The sequence below is a fragment of the Ambystoma mexicanum genome, chromosome 5q, assembly GCF_040938575.1.
Source record: "Ambystoma mexicanum isolate Mex_15411 chromosome 5q, UKY_AmexF1_1, whole genome shotgun sequence".
Taxonomy (NCBI): Eukaryota; Metazoa; Chordata; class Amphibia; order Caudata; family Ambystomatidae; genus Ambystoma; species Ambystoma mexicanum.
In genome coordinates, this window is record NC_090933.1 from 74172573 (window position 1) to 74198824 (window position 26252).

A 26252-nucleotide genomic window follows, 5' to 3' on the forward strand; every position below is an offset into this window, starting at 1 on the left:
CTCTAAGGTAGCTGAACGCTTCGTTCAGGGGTGCATGATTTGTTTGCAGCACAATGTGGGAAAGGGCACAAACTCCTAGGGGTAATTTCGGTCCACTTTCTGTCCCCTTCGAGGTTATTGATTTTGATTTTGTGATGGAGCGTTGCCACAATTTCAAGTATGTATTAGTCGTCATCTGTGCTTTTAGCAAATGGGTTGAAGCTTTTCCCGTCAAAGATGCCACAGCTATGACTACGGCAAAGACCATGCTGAAGGAAATTTTCCAAGATTTGGTTTGCCAAGAGTCATCTGGTCGGACAATGGTCCACATTTTATTGCTGCTGTAATTCTGCAGATATGCGCGGGATTACAGATTGATAAACGGTTCCATTCGGCCAGACACATACAGAGTGCTGGACTAGTAGAAAGAGACAACGGCATCATCAAAAACAAGCTCGCTAAGACGTGTGCCGGCACCAAATTAGAATGGCAGGACGCCTTACCGATCGTATTATTGTCTATGAGGACGACCCCTCAAACCAAGACTGGGCTCTCTCCCTTTGAGGTGGTCATGGGTAGGCCAGCTAATATTTGGAATATCCCCAAGCCCCGTTCTTTGCGTGAGGTCGAAAATGTACTTCTTTCTGACTACTGTGGCCAGTTAACTAAAAATCTGTATTTTATCACCAGGTGCGAGAGGCTTTACCTGTAAAGTACAAGGGCATACAGCATACGGCCGGGAGACTGGGTCCTTACGAAAGCTTTCGAGCGATCCTCTTGCCTCGCACCTCGTAGACGGGGCCCACATCAGGTCCTCCTGGTCACACAGACGGCGGTGCGGGTAGCAGGAAAGAAGAATTGGATCCATGCATCACATATCAAGAAAATTCCACACCCTGTGCCATACGCTACAGAACCCCTCACCAGTACTGCAACAAACGATCACGAAGCAGTAAACAGCATAGAGAGTGCATCGGAGACTCTCCCTGAGACCGTGGGGTCTGGGGAAGCAGCCATTCTGCCTCCACACTCTCCAACAGTTTTGTTTCTTAAATTTGCTCCGGATCTTGCATCAGATCCCGCTTTGGATTTGTCGATTCCACCGGGAAGTGACGACACGTTCACAGATCATTCAGTGCCAGGAGTCGTAAGGTACGATCTGCGTCTGAGGAAATAGACCTACTGCACGGTTCGGCTGTGCTATCAAAGAAAAATCATCAAAGGGCTTGCCCTTTTGGCCCGATCATTTGTGTATATAAGGGGATTCTGTTGGCTACGGTTTGTGAAAGGACTAAGACGCTTGGCCTGGAGGTCGCCAGCAAAGAAAACACTGGTGTATATCGTTTGAACAATGCCTGCAACCTCTCCCGCTCGTACGGAACAGATAAGAGACTGTGTGACCAGCTATGGAAAAGAACATTCGAAAATGTGTCCCCCGAAAACGTATTGTTGTTTAGTGATAATGTTCATTGGTTTTACAGTAATCATTGCCTTAGGATTCTGGTATTTGGAAGAAGTACATTCGCTTGAAAATATGTTACTCACTGAAAAAGTACCCACCATTTCTACTCCTTCTGTACATCTGCACACTATCTTCTAGAGACTCTCAGCACAGACAGAGTTACCACAACAACACTATTACTCATTATGAACGCTACGCATACCATTCTTAATAGGTCCAACTGTTGTGTTTGTTCACATTTACTGCAACACGGGGATAAGGGACTGGGTTGGTATATTCATACTTTACCTTTGACAACTGCTTGCTATGCTTCTCTTAGACCACTATTCTTTGGCCGATGGAACAATAGCATTTCAGGGAGCTTTGATGGGACGAACTTGAACGAATTTGAAAAACGTGTTCTGACACCCCTGGGATGCTCACTCTTTGCAAATAGGAGCAAACCAAATGTTCCTTCTATTAGGCCTTTTGACAGACTGTCCCGTCCTTTTCAGTCCTTGATCTCCTTCAAGATGGCTCCTATAGGCAATAGGGATGCCACGCCGCCTTCTTATACTGTTAACCATAGCCCCGATTCAGTTTCTTTCTGCATAGAGAGGAATGGTACTCCGTCAAAGGGTGATTTCAAAGGTTGCGCCAACGTTGCGAATTTGACTAGTGAGGGCAGACCTTTGTATGTAGGCGAACCGGTCTACTTTGTTTGCGGTAATGTAACATTTCCACGGTTACCCAGGGATTGGCAGGGAACTTGTTTTTTGGTCTTCTGTTCCCCGGGGTATTCATTGCTAGCACTGTAGAAATCTCAAAGGCTCGTCCACGACGAGACGAAAATGGCGATACTTCAGCACAAGATCTGGGCGATGTAGCTAAATCCTTTGTGCCATTTTGGGGGCAAATACTAAACTCCGAAGATATCAGGAGACTAGTGAGAGTACTGGAGAGGACCATCAACCCGACCACTGACATACTCTATAATATGACGTTGGAACAGAAAGAAATAAGATTAGTAGCACTTCAGAACCGGATGGCATTAGATGTCATCCTGGCTTAAATTGAAGAGAGAAATAAAAACACCTCCAGTTTAGGAAAGCCTTACAAATCCCACTGTTCCAGAAAGCAGTCAGTGAGACTTACCAAAGTTAGCTTTAACTTTACTTAAAGTTATTTATTACTGCTCAACCAATAAGGCCCAGAGTCATATGGGCGCCTGGAACTGGAGTCCCGACAGAGATAGTAATAGACAAAAGATAATCAGACCTACAAATAACTCTCTGGGCTAAATAGCAGACTACCTGAATAAGTGATTTTTTCTTTCTTTTTCTTGAAGCTTTCGAATGACTCAACTTCTAAAGTCCAAGGTCAGAGCATTCCATCTCTGAGGTGCAGCTACCCAAAATGCACTACTTTGGATTAGGTTTAGATTGGATCAAGGAACTTCTGATAGTTTGAGGTCATTCGATTTCAGAGTCCTAGTTATTCTCTTTTTATACAGACTATCCGCCACATTGGCAGGGTATTGTCCTGCTAAACACTTATAAGTAATAGTTAGGAGGCAAAACTCTAGTCTTGCGTCTATTGGTAACCAGTGAAGGCTTCTCCTAGCATCAGAGACAATCACATTTTTTAAGCCCCAGAATTGCTCTTACTGTGCTATTCTGTATCATTTGCAATCTGGCTAACTCTCCCCTCCGAATCGCCACCAATAGGCTGCTGTGGTAGTCTATCTTTGAGCATATAATAGCTCTTGCCACAGTCTCACAACTTTTTGGGGACAGATAGGGTCGAATTTGACGTAGTAGTCTGATGTAATAGGCAGAGGAGGATACACGACTGCTAACCTGAGCCTTTATTACTTGAAATGAGCAGCATTTGTTGAGTCTGGAGTGTGCTCCATATCTGCACACATTAGCTGAGTCTCAATGAGCTCTGGTTGAGACGTCTAAATGCAAATTTGATGTCTAAACTTCATCTCACTAGAATTCATCCTTAATTGAACCTCAGCGCTTGAGTCTAAACAGGTCATATGTTTTAAAAGGGTCAATTTGTAAGCGCCAACCCACAGTATCATGTAAAATAAATACGTGTGCACATATGTTATCTGCAGTTTCTCACCTCTCCCAAAGAGAAATAATGCCGTGGAATCTGAGAATCAGGATACACGCTCTCTAGATACCAAGAGAAGGGCTTGCATTCCAATGTATTTCTCAGTTTAAGTCGAGCTGATATGTCTCCGAAATCCACCTTTGTAACGCCTGAGGAGAAAAAGTAACAAATGAACAAAAGTTTGCTTTTACTTGCTCCTTCAACTCACATGTTCCAGTATACATAGTTTTCAAGACTAAGCACAAGTGCAAATGACATGCTTTAAGAGGAAAATGACCCGTTTGTTACTCATTATCAATGTTGAAAAATAACAGAAGTGCCAACACACCAGAAGCTGCACACCAACCACACATAGAACAATATGAATTACTAAGGAAGAAATAAATGCTTTATTTGGATGGAGCACCGACTCATCAACACTCTTTTGCCATTGATAGCTTTTTTAATAGGTTAATGTATTTTTGGAGTGCTTGTCAAGAAGAAACAACGTAGAACATGTACATTTGGTTGATGCTAGAATGCCATAAAGTAACTTTTTTTAAAAAAGCCTTTTGTATTTTTCATTACTGTACCTCAGTTATTCAGAAGCTCGTACAAATATATTGTGAACTCATGACTCTTGCACTGGTGATGACACATGCTGCTCTACCTTGTACCGAGGAACCCATCAGGGACCACCAGCATGAGAACCATACCTCTGTATGACAAACACCCAAAGGATAGAGCCCGTGTAGAGGGCACACCCATGCACGGGAACTCCCTTTCATTAAGTGTACTCAAAAGCACTGCAGTGGTGGGTGCATGTGGATGTTTAGCCCATTCTTACATTTCTTAAATTGGCTGTGTTTTATGTAGAGCTCGATAAATAACATGTTTTCCCATAAAAACTAAATTATTTGGGTACTAACAGATTTCCAGTTTACGGTACACAGCGTCCGACAGAATGGTTGTGGCTTTCGATGGGTTTTGGCACTTCAGCATACTTTCATAGACGCAGAATGAGATGCAAAGCCCTCTGCATCTAAGTGCAGAGCCAAAAGAGAAGATCGATGGAGCAAATGCTTCCTCTGAGGCCCATGGAAAAGAGCCCGAATGTCTCAAGAAACATTGCTGATCACCATGACCCTTCCCTGGCTGCATATACTTTATTTTTAAATTTATTTTTTTATATACAATTCTGTCCCTGGATTCAGTGACCATGAAAGGAATGGTCTTAAACGGTATATGGAAATTTGCTAAGAGGTGCATGTCTCGAAATCAAACATGTTCTCAACCTGTAGGTCTGAACGTCGGAAGAGATGGTCCCTGCAATGACCTACCATTGCAAAGGCTTTGCTGGCAGACATCCCAATGGACAAGCAGGGTACGAGATCCAGTGAGCTATTAACTGACACACATCTAGTTTGCACAATCGAAATTCGCTAGGTTTTCTTGAATACCCTCATGAATCACTCACCCTCTCCTTTGGTGGGGGTACCAAGAGTGTTTCATCAGTACATCAAACCAAATGTTGACAAGTACCCTTGGAGCCCTTTCACTGAAATGGGCGGTTTCTCCTTCCATCTCTAAGGAATTCATGGCTAGCCATTATGCTCTGCAGTTATCAAATCACTACCTCCAGCACTACAAAGATCGTGATCTTCACTACAGCTGGGTGAAACTGTTAAAATCCGTGATGTTGACCCATTTAGCTGAAATCCGCCAATCCGCATCAAAAAGCAGGGCATTAAGTTTCTCGTGCCGTCTCATGACCTGAAATGAGCTGTGCAAAGCATTCCGTGGCGCAGCACACACCTTGCATGAAACGAAAAGAGCGGCGGCACAAAGTTTATCCTGCCGCTGTGCAAACCTACCATGAATTGAACAAAAAAGATGCAAAGTTTCTTGTGGCGCAGCGCAAAACCTGCACACTTGGCAGAAAACATGCAAAGTTTCTTGTGCCGCTGAGCTAACCTTGTGCAAATCGAAGAGTGGCACAAAGTTTCTTGTGCCACAAAATTAAACAAGTGTTGTGATTTATTAGGTGGTCACTCAACTCTGGGAGTTCCCCCAGTTCCCCCCCCCCCCAAGCAAGGTGGCGCACACCCAAAGTGCTTATACAGATTCAACTTTAGTGAGCCCTCCAACCTATTTCGCACCACCCCAGCAAATACCCTCTGTACCACCAATGAGCTAGGAACCAGGCCTGTGTATAGTAAGAATATATATTTAAGGCTTGAAAAATAGCAACCAAAACATCAACCACCAACGCTGTGGCACAACACAATGTCACAATTTCAAATTACTTGCACCAATTGGCTGACTTGTATTTCTAATGAATTTACAGATACTACACACATGTAAAAATTAAGAGACTGTGCATCAAACACAGAGGATTTCTTGCACATTAACAATAATGAAATGTGAACCACCCCCAGTGATTGCTTGGGCTATCACAATGCTCTTCTCTCCCAGCTACCCCCAACCCCAGACATCAGTTATATATGACCCCTTAATTTTAAGGCAAGGTACCGGGAGTGGAAATACAGTAGCAAAATCGTTTTGGCTTTTTACTAAAAGGCAGGGTTTGACAAATAGACAATGAAAACAAATAGTTTTGGGTTTTATTTGAAAGGCAAAAATGTAAAGAAAGGAACTCAATGGGAACATCATTTCGGGGTTTTTATTTGCATGAAATGCAGGGCCTTGGGAAAATCGTTTTGGGATGCAAGTAAATAAATGAGAAATTTCGTTTTGCACACACTACATCTACTTAAATGGCAGCGTTGTAGGGTTACTTATTTATGGACACCCCCTTTGGTACAGAAGACAGGGGTTTCAGAAAGGGAGAGTCCCCCCAAGTACTTTATTGTCTAGACCGGCTCTAACACACTGGGCATGAACTGTTAGTTTCGAACCAACACTCATCCCGTGATGTTCCAAATCCAAATGGGAATTCATTGATTTAACTTCAATTCAGTGCGCTAGGATCTGCACAGCTTCTCCCCTCCCCACAACTTAATGGAAAGGATTAAGGCAAGCTGTTCCCAACACAATTCAATTTAAATGGATAGGGTGTTTTTCTAAAGTGGCATTCATTTGAGTTAGATTTAATTAAATTTGGTCAGTGTTTCCCTAATTCCACCCCCTACCCGCTATGCGAGGTGGAGATTAAGGCTGGCAGATTCCCTCCCAGACTTTAGTTTGCATTTGGGTTAATCTACATACATGGGAGGCCTTGGTTATGGGGCATACAGGGAAACAGCAGGGCTCCTCTGAAGACAGCACAGATCTTGTAACAGGCTTCGGTCAAGGCTAGTGCCAAGCACCCAGACTTCCTATGGCTCCTCAAATGGCAGGCCCAGCTAGCTTCTAGATTTCCCAGTCTCTGCCTCTGACGCAAGGTTTAAGGCCCAGCAATAGAGTGGGAAATTCATGGGAAAAATAAAAAGGTTCCAAGAGTTGAAAAGCCAAAGAAAGATCCTAAATCTTTCGGATAACTATATGAACCTATATATTTTTTAATTCTACATTTTATGGGCAGTCGGAAAATACTAATCAGATCTCGGCACGCCCTACCTGGGAGGAGCTATGATTTTTTGTATTTACTCCTGCGCCTATATACTCACATCTCTGACCCTTCATTATTTAAACCTTACTTCCATAACCTACCACCACACCAAATTTCCATTCCATTGGAATTATGAGAAGGCCGAAATCATAATTGCTTTATAAAACTCAACTTGTATCGATTACCCACATTTCTTTTTACATGGCTTAGACATGCTTCTGATCCCCTTTAATATGAACTCGGGATGAGCTCAGTGGATCACACAATGCGCTTTTAATTCAAGAAAATGTATTCAATGTTAGTCAATGGCAAGGCACCATAAGTGTCAGAGTTTCACACCAGCCCCCACCATTTCTTAGGTTTCATTTCTCTCATGTGACCAGATTAGGACATCTGTCGGGCCCATGTGATCATGCCCTCCCTCCTAGGCTTCAAAGTTTTTTGTTCGAAGCTAATGCAGAGTTAATGGGGACACCTGACCCGAAGGTCATTTCTGCTGGCTGGCTTATCTGCCACCTCCAAAATTCCAATCTACTCCTCTGTATTTTTTAGCATTTAAACTGAAAACCAGACCTTCAGTTTTAAGCTCTCAGGTAGATTCCCCTTCACTTGCATACCTATCCATTTTAAGGGAGTTGGCTGGGCCCATTTCTTTCAATTTCACTAGGCCTGATGTCAAAAAGCACTGTTTTGTACTGGCTATTATATTTCAATGGAACTCCACATTAGCCAGCTTCACTGTCACAACAGGGCCTAGCATGGCCTCTTCATCCCAGTCACTCTAGGGCTGTTTTTCAACCCACACTAGTATAGATCTAAAACAAGCCTGTGCAGAGTTACTACCACTGATCGAAAAAAATACGCACTAATACAAAAACCGTGCAAATGTTCTTGTGTTGCTGCACGAAACTAGTACAGATTGAAAAAAAAGGCTTGTGCGAAGTATCTCGCTGCGTTACACAAAACTAACATGGGAACAAAAACCCACAATCTGCGCGAAACTGCACAAAACCAGGTGAAATTGCAGTGGTGGGGGGAAAGTAATGCAGACTTTGCAGAACCTGCGGAACTGGACTCCAGTGCAGATTCTGCACTATTCTCTTCACAGGGAAAAATGAGACGCACATCCTTGCTTGTCCTAGGAGCACTACGAAACTCATCCACAATGGCCAGCAGCTGACATCCATCAGGGAGCAGCAGAAGGATGCTTTTGGCTGCATTCAGCTGTACGGGTAGGCATTGGTTTGCTGTGTTGACATCCGCTTGACAGACTATGCACATCTAGCCATTCCTACTTTCAATCTGACATGAATCCCCAGGAACCATTTCTCGTCTTCTGCCCTTCCATTTGATGAGCCTTTGAAGATAGATATAGGTTAGCTGCATCTTGTTAGGAGGTAAGACATGGCCATATCCTAGAGCGGTAATCCTCACTCAGAACATTGCAGTGGCATGACGTTATTAGTCAACCAGAATGCCCCTTTATAGCTACAGTGCATGCATTTATAAATCAATTGTATAGTAATTCCAGAAGAATTCCACAAGGCAGGAAGCAATCACTATTACTTGCAAACTGTGAAGGATGCAGAATGGCATTAAATAGAGCATGTCCAAAAAGGAACCAATAAAGAGTATCAAGTTGTCTGTGCAAGACAGTTGTACATGGGAAGCGTTTTTGTTTTAGACTCGAAAGATAAAATACCACAACCTAATGACTACAATCCCTTTTCTCAGTTTACAAAGTACAAACAATTGGGCCTTTAACGCATTACATGGGAAAATCGGACACTGGCGTAAAGAGAATGTTCACTCAACAAAGCCTATTAGAACATTACTTTTGCATAGTGTCCTACTAAATGGGACTTGACAATCCCCCTTCTTCCAGGGCGGCCAGAGCCATCACCTAGTACTACATATAATTGCCATAAGTTTCTGCAGCTTAACAAAGACCATAAGCAAATGCATCACTGATGCTATGCGCCTGCATTACAATCACATTTTCATTAGAAGATAATACCTTACTCATGCTTCAGCACAAAGACTAGCAGCATTTCAGAAATGCAATGAAAGAAATTAGAATGATCATACAAATCAGCAATCCATGTAATACTGAAGCTGCCAGGGATTTCAGGCGTGTTTGTACCCTATTGCCACAAAGACCAATCATTTGTAGAGCTCAAGTCGTGAAGCATGGAAGCTGAGTGCCCATTTTCAGAGAGTCTCTAAACTGGAATTGCTGGGCATTTATGTATATAATTCAGAACCTATGAAGACACAAACACTACCCTTATTGTCGAGGGTTTCTTAAGAGCCCTAAATGAAATCACGCCACAGGACGGATTCTACAAAATTCTGTTATTATATAGCTCAACTATAGAATTTTGTTCACAACCGCACTCTTGAGCATGTTCAGACTCAGTTTGTGAGTTAGATGATCCCCACTATTCAGAAACGTTAAAATCTGTAATACCAATGGGTTGAATATGAAAGTAACCCCAAAAATAATGCACTCCCAGTTCCACACGTGCAGCATATACTGAGGCAGATTGCAGAAACCCCATGAAATGTTGTACAAAATGTGCCTGCAGTAGAGCACTGTCACATACCCCCAAATACCTGCATGATGCGCGGCAATGGCAACAGACTGGGCGCATAACCTGCTCTGTTATGTGGCTATGGACCTTTAAATTAGCCGTTTCATTAAGTGTGGTTGTGGAAAAGTAATCTAGGCACATTTAGCACCAAAATCACTATACTGAGATAACTTTAATATGCACCCTTTGACCAGCATATACATATATTTTAATGTAGTGCTTCATGACCAATCTCTCTGGATTGTAAGCGCTGTAATAAGCTCCTGTAATTCAATTTAACTATACTCCATTTACTGACGTCGAAGGATGAACAGCTGATTTGCTCTTGATGGGATTGAAAACTGGAAAGAGCAGATTGGCCCCATTACTGCTATAAGCACCTCAGTCATGAGCCTATACATACATTTCATGATTACAGTCCATCACAGCAGAATCAATACTAATCCTAAAATCTCAGTATATGGAGCCATGTGAAAATATATCGGATTTGGAAGCTACTGCCTTATCCTGCAATTTGAGCAGTAAGACAGTGTGCCCCCATGCATAGTCTGTCACCGTGGCCAACGATAGCCTGTCCAGCCATCCATGTACTGATTACAAAATAGGGATGCAAGTACATACTCCTGCCGAACACCCCTTTATGATGAAAACATGGAGTTACTTTGCCTTCAGTGTGAGATTAACAGACAATGCATACTCGGAATTGCTGGATAAGGTATTTATTAGTAATTACACCAGGACAGGCTATTTCACTATGTAGGTTACTGTTCCCCCTTCAGAGTCTTCATAGCCTTTCCTCTGGGCTCTGTGTAGTGTAAGGCAGACCTTCAGCTCCTCTCCTTGGCGTTCTAATGGGTCCACCAATGACCTGCTTCTTCCTCTGGACTGTGCTCTTCCTGGAAGCATAGAAATAAGTGAACACCATTAAGTCCCTCCTGTTTCCTTTTATAGGCAACTGTTTCCCCCTTCAACCAATCCCAATTCATGTTATAAAAAGCTCTGTGCCTCTAATCGTTTAGCCCCACCCATCATGGCCACCATCCCATCCTTCCTGGATGCTGCTCTGAATCAGGGCACACCCAGCATAAGTGACTTTCCAAGGGTATGCTGTAGTGCTCCTGGGTCCAAGGGCAATCCATGGCTGTTTCGCAGCCTCTCCTTTTCACCACGTTGCACTATCAGGGTGAACTGCACAGATCCAACAAACCCGCTCTGTACCCAGGTGCAGTCCTGTGCATTATCGGCACAACGATGCCGAGTCACGGTCTTTCTCCTGGCAGATTACGACACTGGAGCAGACTCCCGCGCACCAGCTTGCAGAATCAAGTTGAGTTTCTCTGCTGCAATGGGAATACCTTTTCTGGGACATAGAGGAGCCCTTGAGCAGGGTTGGGCTGGGTTTGTCAATCTGGGTTGCTCCCTAAGGACCCAGTCTCACACATTACCCCCATGGGCTCCTGACTTTCAGTAAGGAGAACCGCCCTGGATAGGTAGTCAGCCACCAATTGGAATCTGGCCGGGTGATGCATAGTCAAGAACTCAAAGGGTTGCAGCATTAGAAACCATCTCAAAACCCTATGATTTGAGTCCTTCTGTCTCGACAACCATTGCAACGGACCATGATTAGTAAACAAAGTAAAACGCAGCCCTAACAGGTATTAACAGTGATTCTACTGCTCATTTGATAGCAAGACATTATTTTTCCATTTTTTTTTTGTAAAGTATTTTATTGGCATTTGCTTATAGGCATACAATTAGGTCTCATCATGCAATAGGCTTTAGGCATAGCAAAATGTCCTTTTCTTTTTCATGTGAATAACAACAAAAAACAAGTGACAACAGTAGAAAAAATTAAGCGGTCTATGATGTGTTTTTAGGTCTGCTTTTCAGTGTAGGCGGAGGGCATAGAGGACTAGCAGTTCGGATATTGGGAGGTCCTGTGGAGGTTACCACCAACGTTTGGTTGAGTATTTCCTTGATTTTATTGAGGGCGGGGGGGTGAATCATGGGGGCTTATGGTCAGCAGCAAAGTGTATATCCCTCAGGAGGGCTTTCCATGATTCGAGTGTGCCATTTATGCATTCTTCCCCTTCAGTGGACCCTTCCTGCCAGGCTTTGGTTTCAGCTTCTGTCCATCTCTCCAACTCCCTGATCCAGTGTTCATGTCTCGGGCCCCCGGTGATTTCCATGCCATTGCGATAGTTTCTTTGCAAGGATGCAGGCTATGTCCATCAGTTTGATGATGTGTTTGTACTTGCTTACTCTGGGGTGTGTGCCTAGTAGGCACTCTTCAGGACTTAATTGTATCTGGTTAGCCCTGCATCTGTGCAGGTTTGTTTTACTTTGGCCCAAAAGTTTGTCTTGCGGCAGGTCCAGAACATATGGATCAAGTCTGCGTGGTCATCGCCGCAACAGGGGCATTTTGAGGAGTCCTGTTTGTTGAAGCTGGCCACTTTCTGTGGGGTCATGTAGGTCCTATGTATGACGTTTAGTTGTATTAGCCTAAATCTGATATTCCTGGACACTACTTTGGGATAAAGTAATGCTCTCTCCCACTCTTCCTCGGTCAGCGTGGCTTCCAAGTCCGTTTCCCATTTTTCTTTCAGTGCTGCACTTCTGGGATTGGGCTTGTCCATCAGTCGGCTGTACGGCCGGGCCACCGGTTTCCAACAGTATGTGAGGTCGTGCATCTCCTGAATGAGAGGGTCTGGGGAGGGTTCCTCAGGCCATTCGTTCCATTTCTTCTTAGCAGTGTGCTTGACTCTTTGGTACCACAAGAACTGGCAGCTCGGGAGTCCTTCCAGTGTTTGTAGTGATCCGAAGTCCCTGAATTTGCCGTCCTCAAACATGTCTCCCCATATGCAGATCCCAACTCCTTCCCAGCTTCTCATCACTGGGAGGTCTGCCCGAGTATTGCAAACCTCTGCCAGTATTGGGGAATTGGGCGAATAGGGGTGTTTTGAGTGCAGCGTTGAGCAGGTTTTGGACCATACTTGACTGCCTAGTTTTGCGATCATAGGGGTATCTTGCAATTGGATCTTTGGGCTCCATAGTATCTCCTTGGGGAACAGCGAGGAAGGTGTTTGTCGCAATAATTCAGTCTCGGCAGTTGGTTCGTCCGGTAGCCATCTCGTCACGTGGCTGAGCTGCGCTGCCAAGTAGTACATCTGGAGGTTGGGGAGTTGGATCCCTTCTTTGCATGGCAGTGTGAGGATTGCTAGGGGAAGTTTGTGCCTGGCTTGACCCCATAGGAAGTCCCTGATTAGTACCTCTAGTTTCCTGAAGAAGGGCGGTCTAATGTAGTGGCAGATATTTACAAAGTAGTACAGGAATCGTGGGAGGACTATCATTTTGACAATAGATGCTATGCCCATCATCTAGATGGGGAGCTTAGACCAAAATTTCATGGATTTACGCAGCCCTCTCATTACATCCTCTGTGTTGCATTCATGCGTAAGCTCTGGCGTGTGCTTTATATTGACCCCCCCCCCCCCCCAAGTATTGGAACATTTCAGGCTGCCACTTTATTCTGATTTCAGTTAGGTCGGTTTCCTCCGATTCCTCGAGTCTGGCCAGAGGAAATGCGCAGGATTTCTGCTTGCTGAATCGAATCCCGAATAGCGTGCGTAGTTGTCAAGAATGTCTAATGCAACCTGTGCATTGATTTGTGGGTCCCTGAGGTATAGGACGTCGTCATCAGCGTACAGCGATATTATAGAGTGTTCGTTGCTTAATTTTATACCAGCGTCGAAGTACTGTTTTCTGAAATAGATAGCCTTTGGCCCGAGACCTAGGATCTATAACATCGGCGATTGCGGGCATCCTTGCCTAGTTCCTCTTTGTATCACTCAGGGTTTCGACTTCATGCCCCCAGTTTTCACTCTGGCTACAGGTGCGTTACATAGTACCTTGACCCATCTCACAAAGCCTTCTCCGAAACCAAATTCTCGCAGGACTTCAACCAGCCACTCCCAAAATATGGAGTCGAAGGCCTTGATGGCATCTAGCGAGAGTACTGCCAGGTCTTCATCTCTTGTGAGGGTTTCCACCATGATGTGTTGAAGCCTCCTCAGGTTGGCTGTGGTGTTGCGTCCTGGGACGAAACCCTTCTGATCTCCGTGGACTAGGGTTCCCACCACCCTCGCAAGCCTTTTGGCCAGTATGGTGGTTAAGATCTTGCTATCATAATTCAACATCGCTAGTGGGTGATATGAATCACATTAGTTTGCTGGTTTGTTTGGTTTAAGCATAGGGATGCTGATCGTTTCCTTCATGGTGTTGGGCAAGATCCCAATCTCGTATGCCTCAAGGAAAACCTCGTGCAGTATTGGGTTAAGTTGCTTCATACGCCTTGTAGAATTCTGGTGGCAGGCCGTCGCGTGGCAAGTGATCTGATTGCTTCCGTCACATCTTCCGAAGTTATCCCTTCGTCTAGTGTCTCCCTTTGTTCGGCGGTCAATTTCGGGAGCCCTATTTTTTCTAGGGTGACCCTGATTTCTTCCCTGGGTATCTGTTGTGGGCATATAGTTTGGTGTAGAATTCCGCAAATGTGTTATTGATCTCTTGTTGCGTCCTGTACGTTGTTCCGCTTTCGTCTTTGATTTCGGTTGGGAGGTGTCTTGGGTGTTCCCGCTTACACAGCCAGGCTAGCAGTCTACCTGGTTCGTCAGCTTCTTTGTGTGCCCTGGCGGTGTATGTTGCAGAGTCAAACTTGGCTAGTCTTTCCCAGGCTGATAGGCATTCTTCTCTGATTTCCTTCAGTTTCGTCTCCATCTCTGCTGTGGCGTTGGCTTCCAGGTGTGTTATTTCTTCCTCCTTTTCCTCTAGTTCTCTTTTCAGTTGCTTCCGGAGACCTCCCACTCCTGCTATCGATTCTCCTTGTGTCACCACTTTCATAGCTTTCCATAGTATGCCCCAACTGGCCACAGTGCCTTTGTTGGTGTCTAGGCATTCCTCCAGCTTGGTACCGAGGTCCTCTCTGATATCGTAGTCGGTGATTGCTGCGGTGGGCATTCTCCACATCGCGATCGGTGGCCTAGGCTCCTTGGGGTTCCACTGCATGAGTAGGGGTGAGTGATCAGAGATCGACCTGCCTAGGTACACTGGACTCTGCTAGCGGAAGTTCTTCCCTGTCGATGGACAGGTAGTCTATCCTCGTGTGCATTTTATGCGGGGATGAGTAATAAGAGTAATTTCTCTCCATGGGGTGGTGTTCTCTCCAGATGTCTATCAGGTTCAAGTGCTCAATTGTGTTGTTCAGCGCTTGCGTGGCGACTTTGTTTGGTTGTTGTGGTGGTTCGGATCTGTCAATGGCTCCGTTTCTAACACAATTGAAGTCGCCTCCTCATATGAAGGTCCCTTCACGGTGATGTGCTATTTTTGCATATAGTGTGTTGAGACGGGCGGGTATTCCATGTTGCGGAAAGTAGGAGTTCACCAAGCATATTTTAGTGTGTTCAATTGTCCCCCACAGTATTGGGTATCTGCTCTCCTTGTCTGCCTCTAATCCCAGTAGTTGGAATGGTACATTGGGTTCACCCATGTAAAGACTCCTCGTGCGTATTTGGAGTAAGGCGCTTCTCTTCCAATTCCGCCCCATCGTTCAGATAGTTTGGATGTGGCTTCTTCGGTGAGATGGGTCTTTTGGAGCATTGCAATTGAGACTTTCTGTGGAGGTAGGATTGAATCAGATTCCTACGTAGGTACGAGCCCATCCCCCTCACACTCCATGTCATCACTAAGTTGTGCTGCCATTTTGTAGGTGTGGTGATTTTATTATTTCGGTCCCCTTCGATGTTTCCAGTTGGAGGGTCTCTCCTTTAGGTTCCCAAGTCTTTTTGGTTTTGGGACTGGAGGTTGTCCAGCCCTGCGCCTCTCAGATTTTTGTAGTTCGAAGACAGTGTAACAAACAGAACTATTAACATAACTAAAACTGGTGCGCCCAGCGACTGCATTTTTCTTGCGGTGCTCAGGTGCCCTTGCGCCGTCTAGTCCCATCTCGGGCTTCGGCCAAAAGCGGGGTCGTGCAGGCAACTGGCCTGTACTGGTCTGTTTGTGAGGGCGGTGCTGTGTGCTCAGTGGGAGGCCGAGAGAGGGCCATATCCGTTTAGCGATCTAATTTAAAAATGGCGTTCTTGGCTTGTGGTTACATATTGTTTGCATTGGGAGTGCGGGTTAGCGGGTGGACGCTCGTCTCCTATGTTGCCCAGTGTTTTCACCTCAGTGTTCTTGAGGAGGTGTATCCTTGCCGTCTGCCAGGTTATTGTGCTCCATCCACATATTGGCGGCTGCCGGAGTCTCTAGGAATATCGCACGTCCTTTGAAGATTACTTTCAATCTTGACGGGTAAAGTAGCATATATTTCAAATGTAGTTGTCGGAGCCTGGCTTTAATTGGTGCAAATGAGTTTCTCGCCCTTTGTACATTTGGAGCATAATCAGGATAGATGACCATTTTGGAGTTGCCGCGTTCAAGGATTCCACCCTCCCTGGAATGTTTCAGAATGGTTTCTCTGTCCTGAAAATTAAGTATCTTAGCAATTATCGGGCGAGGGTGTGAGCCTGGCGGAGGTTTCTTCTGGAGGGACCCATGTGCCCTTTCTACTGCAAAGCCTTGTGTTAGTTTCTCCGCTCCCATCTCCTGTTGAAGCAGGGTTTCTATGTAGGCAGTCTGGTTCGAGCCTTCAGTTCCTTCTGGCACCCCTAGTATAATGACATTGTGCCGTATGGCACGCCCTTCTGCCTCCTCGGATCGTGACTCAAGCGTGGCCACTTTCTTCTCCAAGTTTGCCACTTTAGCCTTCAGGACCGTGGTGTTTTCAGCTGTCTCATGTAAGGTTGTCTCAGTGTTAGTCACTCTTTCGGTTAGGTTCCGGGCATCCTGGAGCATAAGTTGCATGTCAGTCTTGATTTAATCGATTTTTGTGTCTATAACTTCGTAAAGCTGCAATTGCTTCTAGCACTTGGCGGTCTTTGGCCTCCCCTTCTTTTGCCAGCGGAAGTCTGGGGGTTGAGGAAGGGGATTGGGTTGGGGCTTGCGTCTTGGTAGTGACATATGTGTCCATAGTAGATGACTTCCCCTTGCTCCTAGAGGACATGGTGGGGTTTCAGCGGTTTGAGGCACAGTGTGGTCCGGAGGCAGTATGCTTTGGTGTTCAGTACTAGTCTGCGCTCAGGGTTTCAGGTCCTGGCATATGTCACTGGCCTGACTTAATGGAGGCCTTTGCTTGTACAGGGGCCAATCCCGCTGTCCTCCTGCCCCTGTGATGCGGTGGATTGGGTGTTGCAGTGTCTCTCCCAGCGCCTCAATGTGCTGTGTGGACCGCTCATGTTGTGAGGACCGAGTGCTCACTTGTGGACTCTCGGGGCCTAATGTTCATGTCTCTTGGTTGATTCTGGGGGGGTTCCCCCTGCGCAGGTAGTGTGTGTCAAGGCGTTAATGGGTATGATTGCCCCTGTGCCTCAGCCACCTGTGTGCCCGCCCCGCAGCCCTTCTCACCTTGGGTGTGCTTGCGGTCTCCGCACCGGGGCCGGATGGTTCGTGGGATGTGTAGGAGGGGTTGCCTCCCTTCGCTTCACGGGCTGGTTTGTGTCACGGGGTCAGCTTACCCATAGTTCGAGGGTGCTTCAGTCCTTACTTTGGTGCACCTCGTCTCGGACGGGGCGCTCGCCTGCAGTCTCTCACGGCTCTGGCACGGAGTCGCAGGTGTGTTTTCCTGCTAGTCTCTGGCGCAGAGTCTCCTCGATCGCTGGCTGGGTTTCCAGATGTCGGGTGCGACTGTTTTCCTGCTTCCGCTGCTGGGTGGTGTTCGCTCCGGCTTCAGCGCCTCCCCTGGGTCTGTTGCAGGTGTCCGCCTCTTGAAGTGGAGGCGGCGGGCGATTTGGTCTTGGAGGGTGCCGATTTTAGGGCTCGGCCGCCCACTTGGATGCGTCCCAGGGGAGGGTGGGATCAGTTCAAGTGGGATTGCTCGTGGGCACTGGGTCTGATTTTCTTGCTGAGTTGCAATACTGTGACGGGCGCAGCTTCCGACACCCCCATGGCTGTATTTTATGGTTGATGGTGTACGTTCGAACACCAAAAAAGGATCCGGCTATGGTGCCTCGGCCGGAGCTCGGCGTCTCTACCTCTCTACACCATGAGGTCCAGGCCACGCTAGGACACTTCATGAGGCAAAAGTTGCGACTGATAAAAACAGACGGGATGGAGATTTTCGGTGTTCCCTTGAAGGAGACAGCGCCTGAACCTCCTCCAGATGCATCAGTCTGTAGGAAGAACTGCTTAGCAAAAACCAGGCACTGCAGAACAGGATTTGTGGCAATACAGTTCTTCAGGATGATAAAAGCCTGTTTGGCCATGACATCCTGAGACCGGTCCCCCTTAGGGCAGGATGTTAAAGCATCCGTCAGGGGTGCCACGATTGCTAAAAAACATGGGATTACTCGCCTCTAGTAACCTAAAAAGCCTAAAATGCTCTTACATCTTTTTTTTGTCTACAGCAGAGGTATTTTCCTAAGCCTCTATTTTACTCGTTTGAGCCCATATGTTCCCAGTGAAACCATGTAACCTAGATATTTGGTTTCTGTCGAGCCCAACACTGTCTTCTTTGGGTTGATTGTCAATCCAGCTTTATCCAGTAAACCCATCACCTTTAACACCAATTCAAGGTGTCCTTCATATGTCTCACGGAAAAAAACTATGTTGCCATCCAGGTATGCAGTAGCTTACACGCCATGGGGTTGTAATAAGCAATCCATCAGCCTCTGCAAGGGAGCTGGTGTCCTGTGAACACCAAATGGCAACACCTTAAAAATTGGTATAGTCCTTGTGGACTAGAGAATGAGTTTTCTTCCTGGTCTTCGGGTTTCAATGGTATCTGCCAGTAACCTTTAGTGAAGGCAATAGGGCTGAGAAAGTTGCGGCGCCAAGCCTTTCTATTAGCTAGTCTACTTGTGCCATTGGGTATGCCTCGTACATAAAAATACTATTTAGCTGCATGAAGTCCATGAAAAACCGTGTGGACCCATTAGGCTTCAGAACCAATACAATAGGTGGACACCAAGGGATATCCAAACCCACCATGTCTTCTATTTCTTGTTTTAACATCTTATGTCTAGCTTCAGGGATTCTATATGGTCTCATCTGTACAGTAATCCCTGAAATAGTGTGGATGAAGCGTTCAGCTAAAGCAGTCCATCTAGGAACATTGGAAACACCCGGGTATGAGATTGGAGAGTCTACAGCATTTCTTTTTTCTTGTTTTCTGACAATTTGGTTCCCCATTGTGCATCATTTATGTTAGGTGATGATTTTAAGCATAAGTCTGAATCTTTGTATGAAACCATTGTAATACGACAGACTTCTCAGGTTCAGTTCCTTGCTTTAAAAGGATGACATTGTAAAGATTGTCTGGATTTTTGCATTCCGGATGGGCCACCATGAAATTGACAGGTCCTAGTGCTCGTTTTGGAACATACGGCCGTCTCCAACATGCCAGCATCTTATTGTCACTGGTGGGAAAAAGAACCAATACTTTATCACCTGCATTGAAGGTTGTCATTCTGCTTTTTGTGTTGTACTGGACTACCTGTTTGTTTTGTGCTTTTCCCAAGTTTTCTCGAGCCATCTATTTTAACTTGTCTATAGGACTGCCACGTATTCAGTGAATGATTTCTCTTTTCTGTGCCCACTCTTCCTGTACCAGGTCCAACAATGTTCTTGGTGTCTTCCGAATGAGAGTGAATGTAGAAAAGCCCATGGAGGACTGTGGGGTGTGTCTCTTAGGACCCCGAGTACTAAAGGGAGCTCAATCATCCCATCTGTTTGGGGTGATATACCGATGCCCTTAGTTTCCTTATTTTCAACCTTTGACACACTTGGGTCATGATTATAGCCATAAAATTGTTAGGCAGTTAGGATTTCTTATGGAAAACCAACTTAGGGGAAGAAAGGTATTAGTAGGTTACATACTTGTTTGGCAGAGATTCCCTCATCATAAACTCGTCGGGAATCCTTGTGGCATAATCTACTATCAACATGATATACTAGAATTGCCTAATGGCGGGTTTCTGGAGTCCCACAATGTCAATACTAATGCGCTGGAAAGGCACCTTTATGAGAAGCATCTTTTGTGAAGGTGCTTGGGAGAGGGGACAAGGGGGAATGGGGGAGGAGGATGGGGGAAGTACACTGCTTGTTAACTGACAAGTGGGACATTCTTTGCAGTATTTTGTCACATCACCATAGATTTCGGGTCAATAGAACAGTTTTATTAGGTGTTGCTGTTTTCAGGGCAGCCAGACGCCCCCCTGTTTTGCTTTACCAAAATAAGTGCACAGATATATTACTTAGTATTCTCCCCAATACACTGAATAGGAAAGCATTGTATACTCGAAACGTAAGAATTCACTCAGAACTCTAAGCCAAATTATAACACTGGCTCTTTATGGCCGTTTATTAACTCAAAACAAAAGCATACACAAGTGAATAAAATGCAAAAAAGGTAAATTAGATAAAATACATCACCATTGGCCAAACTATATGCCACTTCATCCTTGCCAAAAAATACACTGTACAGCTTCCAAACCAGGTTGGCAAAGAAATTTTCACAATGGGACCAGACCGGAAAGGATGCGTCCAACCTTTCTCTCAGCCCAGCAGAAGCATTTTTTCTAACAGCCTAACCCGGTGCTCTCCAATTTAAACTTTCCATAAAGGCAGGACAGCACTTTTCCAGAAAGTGCACCTGTTTGAAGTCTTCACTGATATTTGGCCGAAATGTCAGATAGAAAACTCCAAGAGGTAATCCCTTCTTCTCATGGGAGCGCGAAGTTTGCTTTGAGCTCCTGCAACATTATCAGGGAAAACTGTCCGTGAAGCACTGTAGACTAACAGACGGTTTCTAGTGAAAACAGTATGCAGAGTTTACATTAAAATGCAGCTTTTCACCGAGGCCTGAAAAAAAGTCCAATGCCGAGAGCACCCAGAATACATTTCCAATAGCCTTCATGTTTTAAGATATTACATTTTTAAAAAGCATTAGACCCCCCCCACAGGGATGACTGTGGACCAACCATATTAGTTTGTCTCGATACGACTTGGGAATAAGTAGTTGCTCCCCATCTGTTCCGTCCTCAGCAGTTTGTTAGGCAGTTTGTTATAACTGTCTTTCTGGTAGGCTGCGGCTAGATTGATATCAGACAGGCTGGGTCTATAATGTTGTCTCACCCAGCAATGGATGGGCACAGGTACAGCCTCAAGAAACCAAATACCCCTATTGATTTGTCTGAAGTACAGATCTCCATTTGTTCGGATGTTTATCTGCTTTTATCCAGAACATTCTGATTGACTGGTCGGATATGGATTCAGCCCTTATGGATGGACGTTGTTTGTCTAGATTCCAATCAATAGCTCCGTTCAGACATATAGCTTTCTTCCACTGTATCGTTTCTTCCCTTAGCTCTCTCCTGGTTTTCTTTCTTTTCCCCGGAGGACTGCTTAAGTCAGTTTGTGAGAAGGGTGCTTCCCCTTCCACCATCCCTGTTCGGCCTCATCCAGTACTTCAAGTGCAGCAAGTCCACCCCTTTTACCACTCGTGCAGGTAATGAAGAAAGAATGACAGTCCTTATGTCTACACCTTTGCTCTCTACGTCCAAGTGTACTACTTTGGTTGGATACGTGTTTACATCCCCATGTACATAGTGTATTTGTGTGGTAGAAGACGATTCAATATCAGGAGCACTTACTTGAGGGGTGGTGTTATTTGTACTCCCACTGTCAACCATGACATCCGTCGGGTATCCATCTACTTCCATATCTACTGTTCAGGGACAAGGGCTGGTCCCCCGGGTTACGGCCTTGCATCAGCCCAATTTCCATGGGCTCTGGTCCACTCTTTCTTGGGCACATTTGGGCTATATGTGCACACACTCCAGATTAAACAAACTGAGGTTGTTGGAAGGGGGCCAAAGGAGGGGTGTTTCGATGTTCGCTCCTTGCAGCACTTTAGCGTGCTTCCACCTCATCTGGACAGGCCTTGACTTTCAGATAATTGGGATGTTCATGGATGGATTGATTGCTCTTGGTTGGTTTCCAGGGTTAGGCAGTTTGTTATAACTGTCTTTCTGGTATGCTGCGGCTAGGTTGATTGCATCAGACAGGCAGGGTCTATAATGTTGTCTGACCCAGCAATGGATGGGCACAGGTAGAGCCTCGAGAAACTGCTCCAATATGTTCTTTTCCCAACATACTAACCATCGAAGAGGTTAATGGTTGTAGCCATTTCTCTGCCTTATCCTTCACCCTGTAGTAGAATCCTATCAGGTAGGCTTCTTCGTCTAGCCCCAGGTGTTCTAGTATTGTCCTCTTAATATCCACATACAGAGTGTCTCCAGTAGAACGGACGGCCCGATATGCCCCTTCCATGGGTCCTATGAGAAGGGGGGAGCACATATACTGACCAACATTCCTGTGGCCACCAGGCATGGTGTGCATTGCCCTCAAAACAGGTAAAAAAGAAAGTCAGATTGTCATCATTGTACTTCTGAAGGACAGGAGGGCGCAAGAGGCTGGATGTGGGTCGAGACCATGATAACTGAGTTGTTCAAGCGCATTTTGGTGCTTTTCTTGTGCGGTTGTTTGTCGGGTCACTTGCAATTGAATAGCCTGCTGGAAGGCTAGTTTGTCCGCCAGAGCCTGTTGGGACTGTATCAGCTGCTGTAATTCTTGGCCGTCGGTTCACACATTAATTAGTCCCTCCATGGTGTTGGCAATTCCACCGAAGCCACCACTTGTGAGATTTACAGACAAAGCATACTCCGAATTGCTGGATAAGGTTTTTATTAGTAAGTAGATAAGGACGGGCTATTCACTATGTGGGATACTGTTCACCCCTCAGCTCTTCATAGCCTTTCCTCTGGGGCTCCTTTTAGTGTAAGGCAGACCTTCATCTCCTCTTCTTGGCAATGTAATAGGTCCACCACTGGCCTGCTTCTTCCTCTGGACTTTGCTCTCCCTTGAAAAATAAACAAGTGAACACCATTAAGTCCCTCCTGCTTATCTTTATAGGCGATTGTTCCCCCTTCATTCAATTCCAATTCTTGTTACAAAGGGGTTGTCTTTCCCCTTAAATTGTTTATCCGCACCCATCATGGCACCAATCCCATCCTCGTGCCGTTCTGAATCTGGGCATACCTGGCACATGTGACTTTCCATGGCTGTGCTGAGGCATCCTCGCCACCACAGGAGCTGTGGCTGTGTCCCGGCCTCTCCCTCTCACTGCTCTGCACCGCCAGGGTGTGCTGCATGGATCCACCAAACCTGCTTTAGCCTTTGTTCCCCGGCGCCATCAACAGCACTCTGATGCAGAGTTGCAACCTCCCTCTCCCGCCGCATTTCTACATTGGGGCGGACCGTCCGGCTTCCGTGCACCAGCTCACCAAATCGTGGCGAGTTTCTCTGTTGGGATGGGGATACTTGTGGGGCGTAGAGGAGCCCACAGGCAGAGTTGGGCTGGGTTTGTCACTTTCTGGGTTTCTCCCGAAGGACCCAGTCTCACCCTTTGTCATTAAATTCCTATGCATCTCTGTCAATATCTAACTTTACCAAGATTCTCCAACACCATCCCGGTGGCAAGACGGACCGCTTCAAATCTTTCACTCTAGGAAAGAACTGAAAACATGGCTCTTCCAATACCACCTTGGTGCAACATTAATTCTAGCTATCTTGGGTGCATCCCATCCATATACTGTATTGCGATCGTTGTTGCTAATGCCAACTTGATGACTTACATTTCCAATACCAATGTTTTGCTGTAAGATCCGCACCGAGTGCCGCTGCTCCTGAGCTATGTCTGCACTATAAAAATAGCTCTGTTTGAATTGATTTGTAATCTATTGATTTTAGCTTCCACTGTGAGTGACCACAAGACACTACAATTTACACTAGAAAATGGCCAACGATAAAAAGAACTGAGCGGTAATATACATTTTAATAATGCAGGAAACAAAATTAGGTGGTCTGGGTGCAATATGGAAACTTAACATTTTCCATAAAGTGCTACTGAAGGACTACATGACTAATAGTTTGAAAAAAGATGTGTACATCAAATGGAAACATTACACAAAAAAATACATCCTCAAAATAACAGCAACACATAATATGATCCAAAAATTGTGAATAGGAAAAGGCAGCTAAAAATTGACGTGATGAAAACCAGAATGAAACACAGTGACCCTGTAATCCAACAGATGGCACTAACTAGGCATAAAGACAACCTACAAATATTATGAAAAACGATATAAGGGATTCAATAACCTACAATGGTATTTATTGCATAATGCACTTAGAAACTCAGATTCTCTCATATTTTTGAAATTTATATAAAACTCACTCACAGGTCATTTGTTAAAAAAAAAAGTTAATGCAATCTTGGAGTCACTGGCTGAAACATGTAGCTAAGCTGTACCATAAAGATCAAGGGGATTCTAAGGAGGTGGAGCGTTCTACTTGCTTCTTAGAAAAGGATAAACTAATTTGTACTAATGATGACCTGACACAGAGGACTGAAAAAATAAAACTTTCCCGAGCACCAGGTCCCAATGGAATCCCCAATTTGGTAAAATAAATATATAGAAAATTGGTCACCCATGCTTAGTAAACTATTTCCCACTATTAGAGAGACTGGCAAAATTCTGATTAGCTGGAAGGCCTCTACATTGATACCCATCTTTAAAAAGGGATCTAGAGAAAACCCCCAGAACTATCGGCTACTGGCTATGGTGGACGCTACTTCCAAATTATTTGCTCAATTCCTGTTAGAAATAAAATCTTGGATAACAAAAAGCAAGTGGCTGGGGAACCAACTATCTGGTTTTAGAAAATAACTTTGCACCCTTACTAACCTCTGGATGCTTTCCTATTTAATTCGGGCAACTTTAATCAACAAAGAAGCTGGGCTTTTTTTTAATCTTATTTGTTGATTACAAATCAACCTTCTACACCGTAGACCAGAGGTTATTGTGGGGAAAAATTGGAAAAATTGAACCTCAATCCTACGATAATCCACTTTGTCAAAGAGTTATATTCTGATACTGAAGTCCAGCTAAGATTAAACCAAGAGGAATTGCTGAGCAAAAAGATAAGAACTCATTTTGGGCTCAAACAGGGCTGCCAATTTGACCCATTTTATACAATCTTGAGGTGGAAGATGTTGGAAGATCTTTAGAAGGGTGCCATAATTTTCTGCCTTGGGTAGGTCGTCAAGCGATGACACCGTATTGTTAGACAGAATTGACATTGGCCATCAACAGAGTTTTGAGGCCCTATGCAAATATTCTAAAGAGAATGGTCTCATAATCAATTACCAAAAAATGAACATTTTGAAAATTGGCAATAAAAAGTGCCCTAAGTACGTATGAAAGATTGAAAATGAGACGATCGAGATTGTTAACTCCTACAATTATCTGGGGGATGCTGGTAACCGACTGTTAAGGTCCAGTGACTTGGAGAAATGTACTTCTCTAAAAACACAAAAAAGCTTAATGCCACGCAGAACTTTATTAGGTATAAAGGCAGCTTATTAATAGAAGGCCCATTGAAACTATATAATGTAAGCTTGGTTCCTAGCATATTGTATGGTCTAGAAATTTTTACTTGGCTGGAAACCAAATGGTTATAGAGGGTAAATGGTGTGTCAAAGCTCGGCCTCGAGAACGCTGCACCCATAGAAGGGATACTATGCAAACTGGGCGTCACATCACTATGTACACACAAAATAATTACCACTGGAATATTTTCTAATGGCAATTTAAACACCAACAGATAAACAATGTTGGCTAACTTTGCTGAAATGTTAACACAATTCCATGGTCCTAAAGCCTTGGAAGAATGGAAAAATACAATTAAACATTCTTCGAAGAGACGGGGAGATGAACATGAGCAAGATATAAAGAAACTGAGCAAAATATGGGACAGATGGTTTAAGTTACTTACCTGTAACTATTGTTCTCCAGCATGGGCCTGGCATGGATCCTCGGTAAAAGAAAAACAGTTTGTTTAGCTTTAAAACTGTATTTCTCCTCTAAACCAAGCACTGTCCTCCGGGTCCTACTGCCGCATCCAATGACAAGCCTCTCCCTAATCTCCACCCCTGGTGGCTACTGTCAGATTTGGTAAGCACGTAAAGTGGCAGTATAAACCAAGAAGAGCCACAGAGGGGGGGGAAGGTGGGAGGGTTTGGATATGAATCCATGCAGAAACATGCTTGACACCAATAGGAAGAGGTAAGTAACTTAACCATCTCCAGAATGGGGTCTGAATGGATTCACATTCTCATGAATAACAATTACACAGCAGTAAATATACACAACCACGGGAGGTGGCAAGGCTCAACAGAAGCAATAAATACTAACGCCTGGAAAAGACTCCTCAAATGAACAGGTTGAGTAGCATCGCCTGGCCGACTCAGGACGCCTCACTGGAATCCCTGTCGACGCAGTGGAACCTCGTGAATGTGTGTGTGGACCTCCACGTAGCAGCCCTGAAGATGTCAAGCAGGGGCACACCAGAG

At 45.0% G+C, this 26252-nt stretch overlaps 1 protein-coding gene across 3 annotated transcripts in view; it reads right to left on the reverse strand.

Annotated features, from left to right (window-relative positions):
• Positions 1-26252, reverse strand: part of GALNT1 (polypeptide N-acetylgalactosaminyltransferase 1) — a 1063390-nt gene that overhangs the window by 163456 nt on the left and 873682 nt on the right. For all 3 annotated transcript variants that reach the window (XM_069620546.1, XM_069620547.1, XM_069620548.1), the window contains exon 9: positions 3554-3693. In XM_069620546.1, the coding sequence (XP_069476647.1) occupies positions 3554-3693 (140 nt within the window). The remainder of the gene's footprint in view (positions 1-3553; positions 3694-26252) is intronic.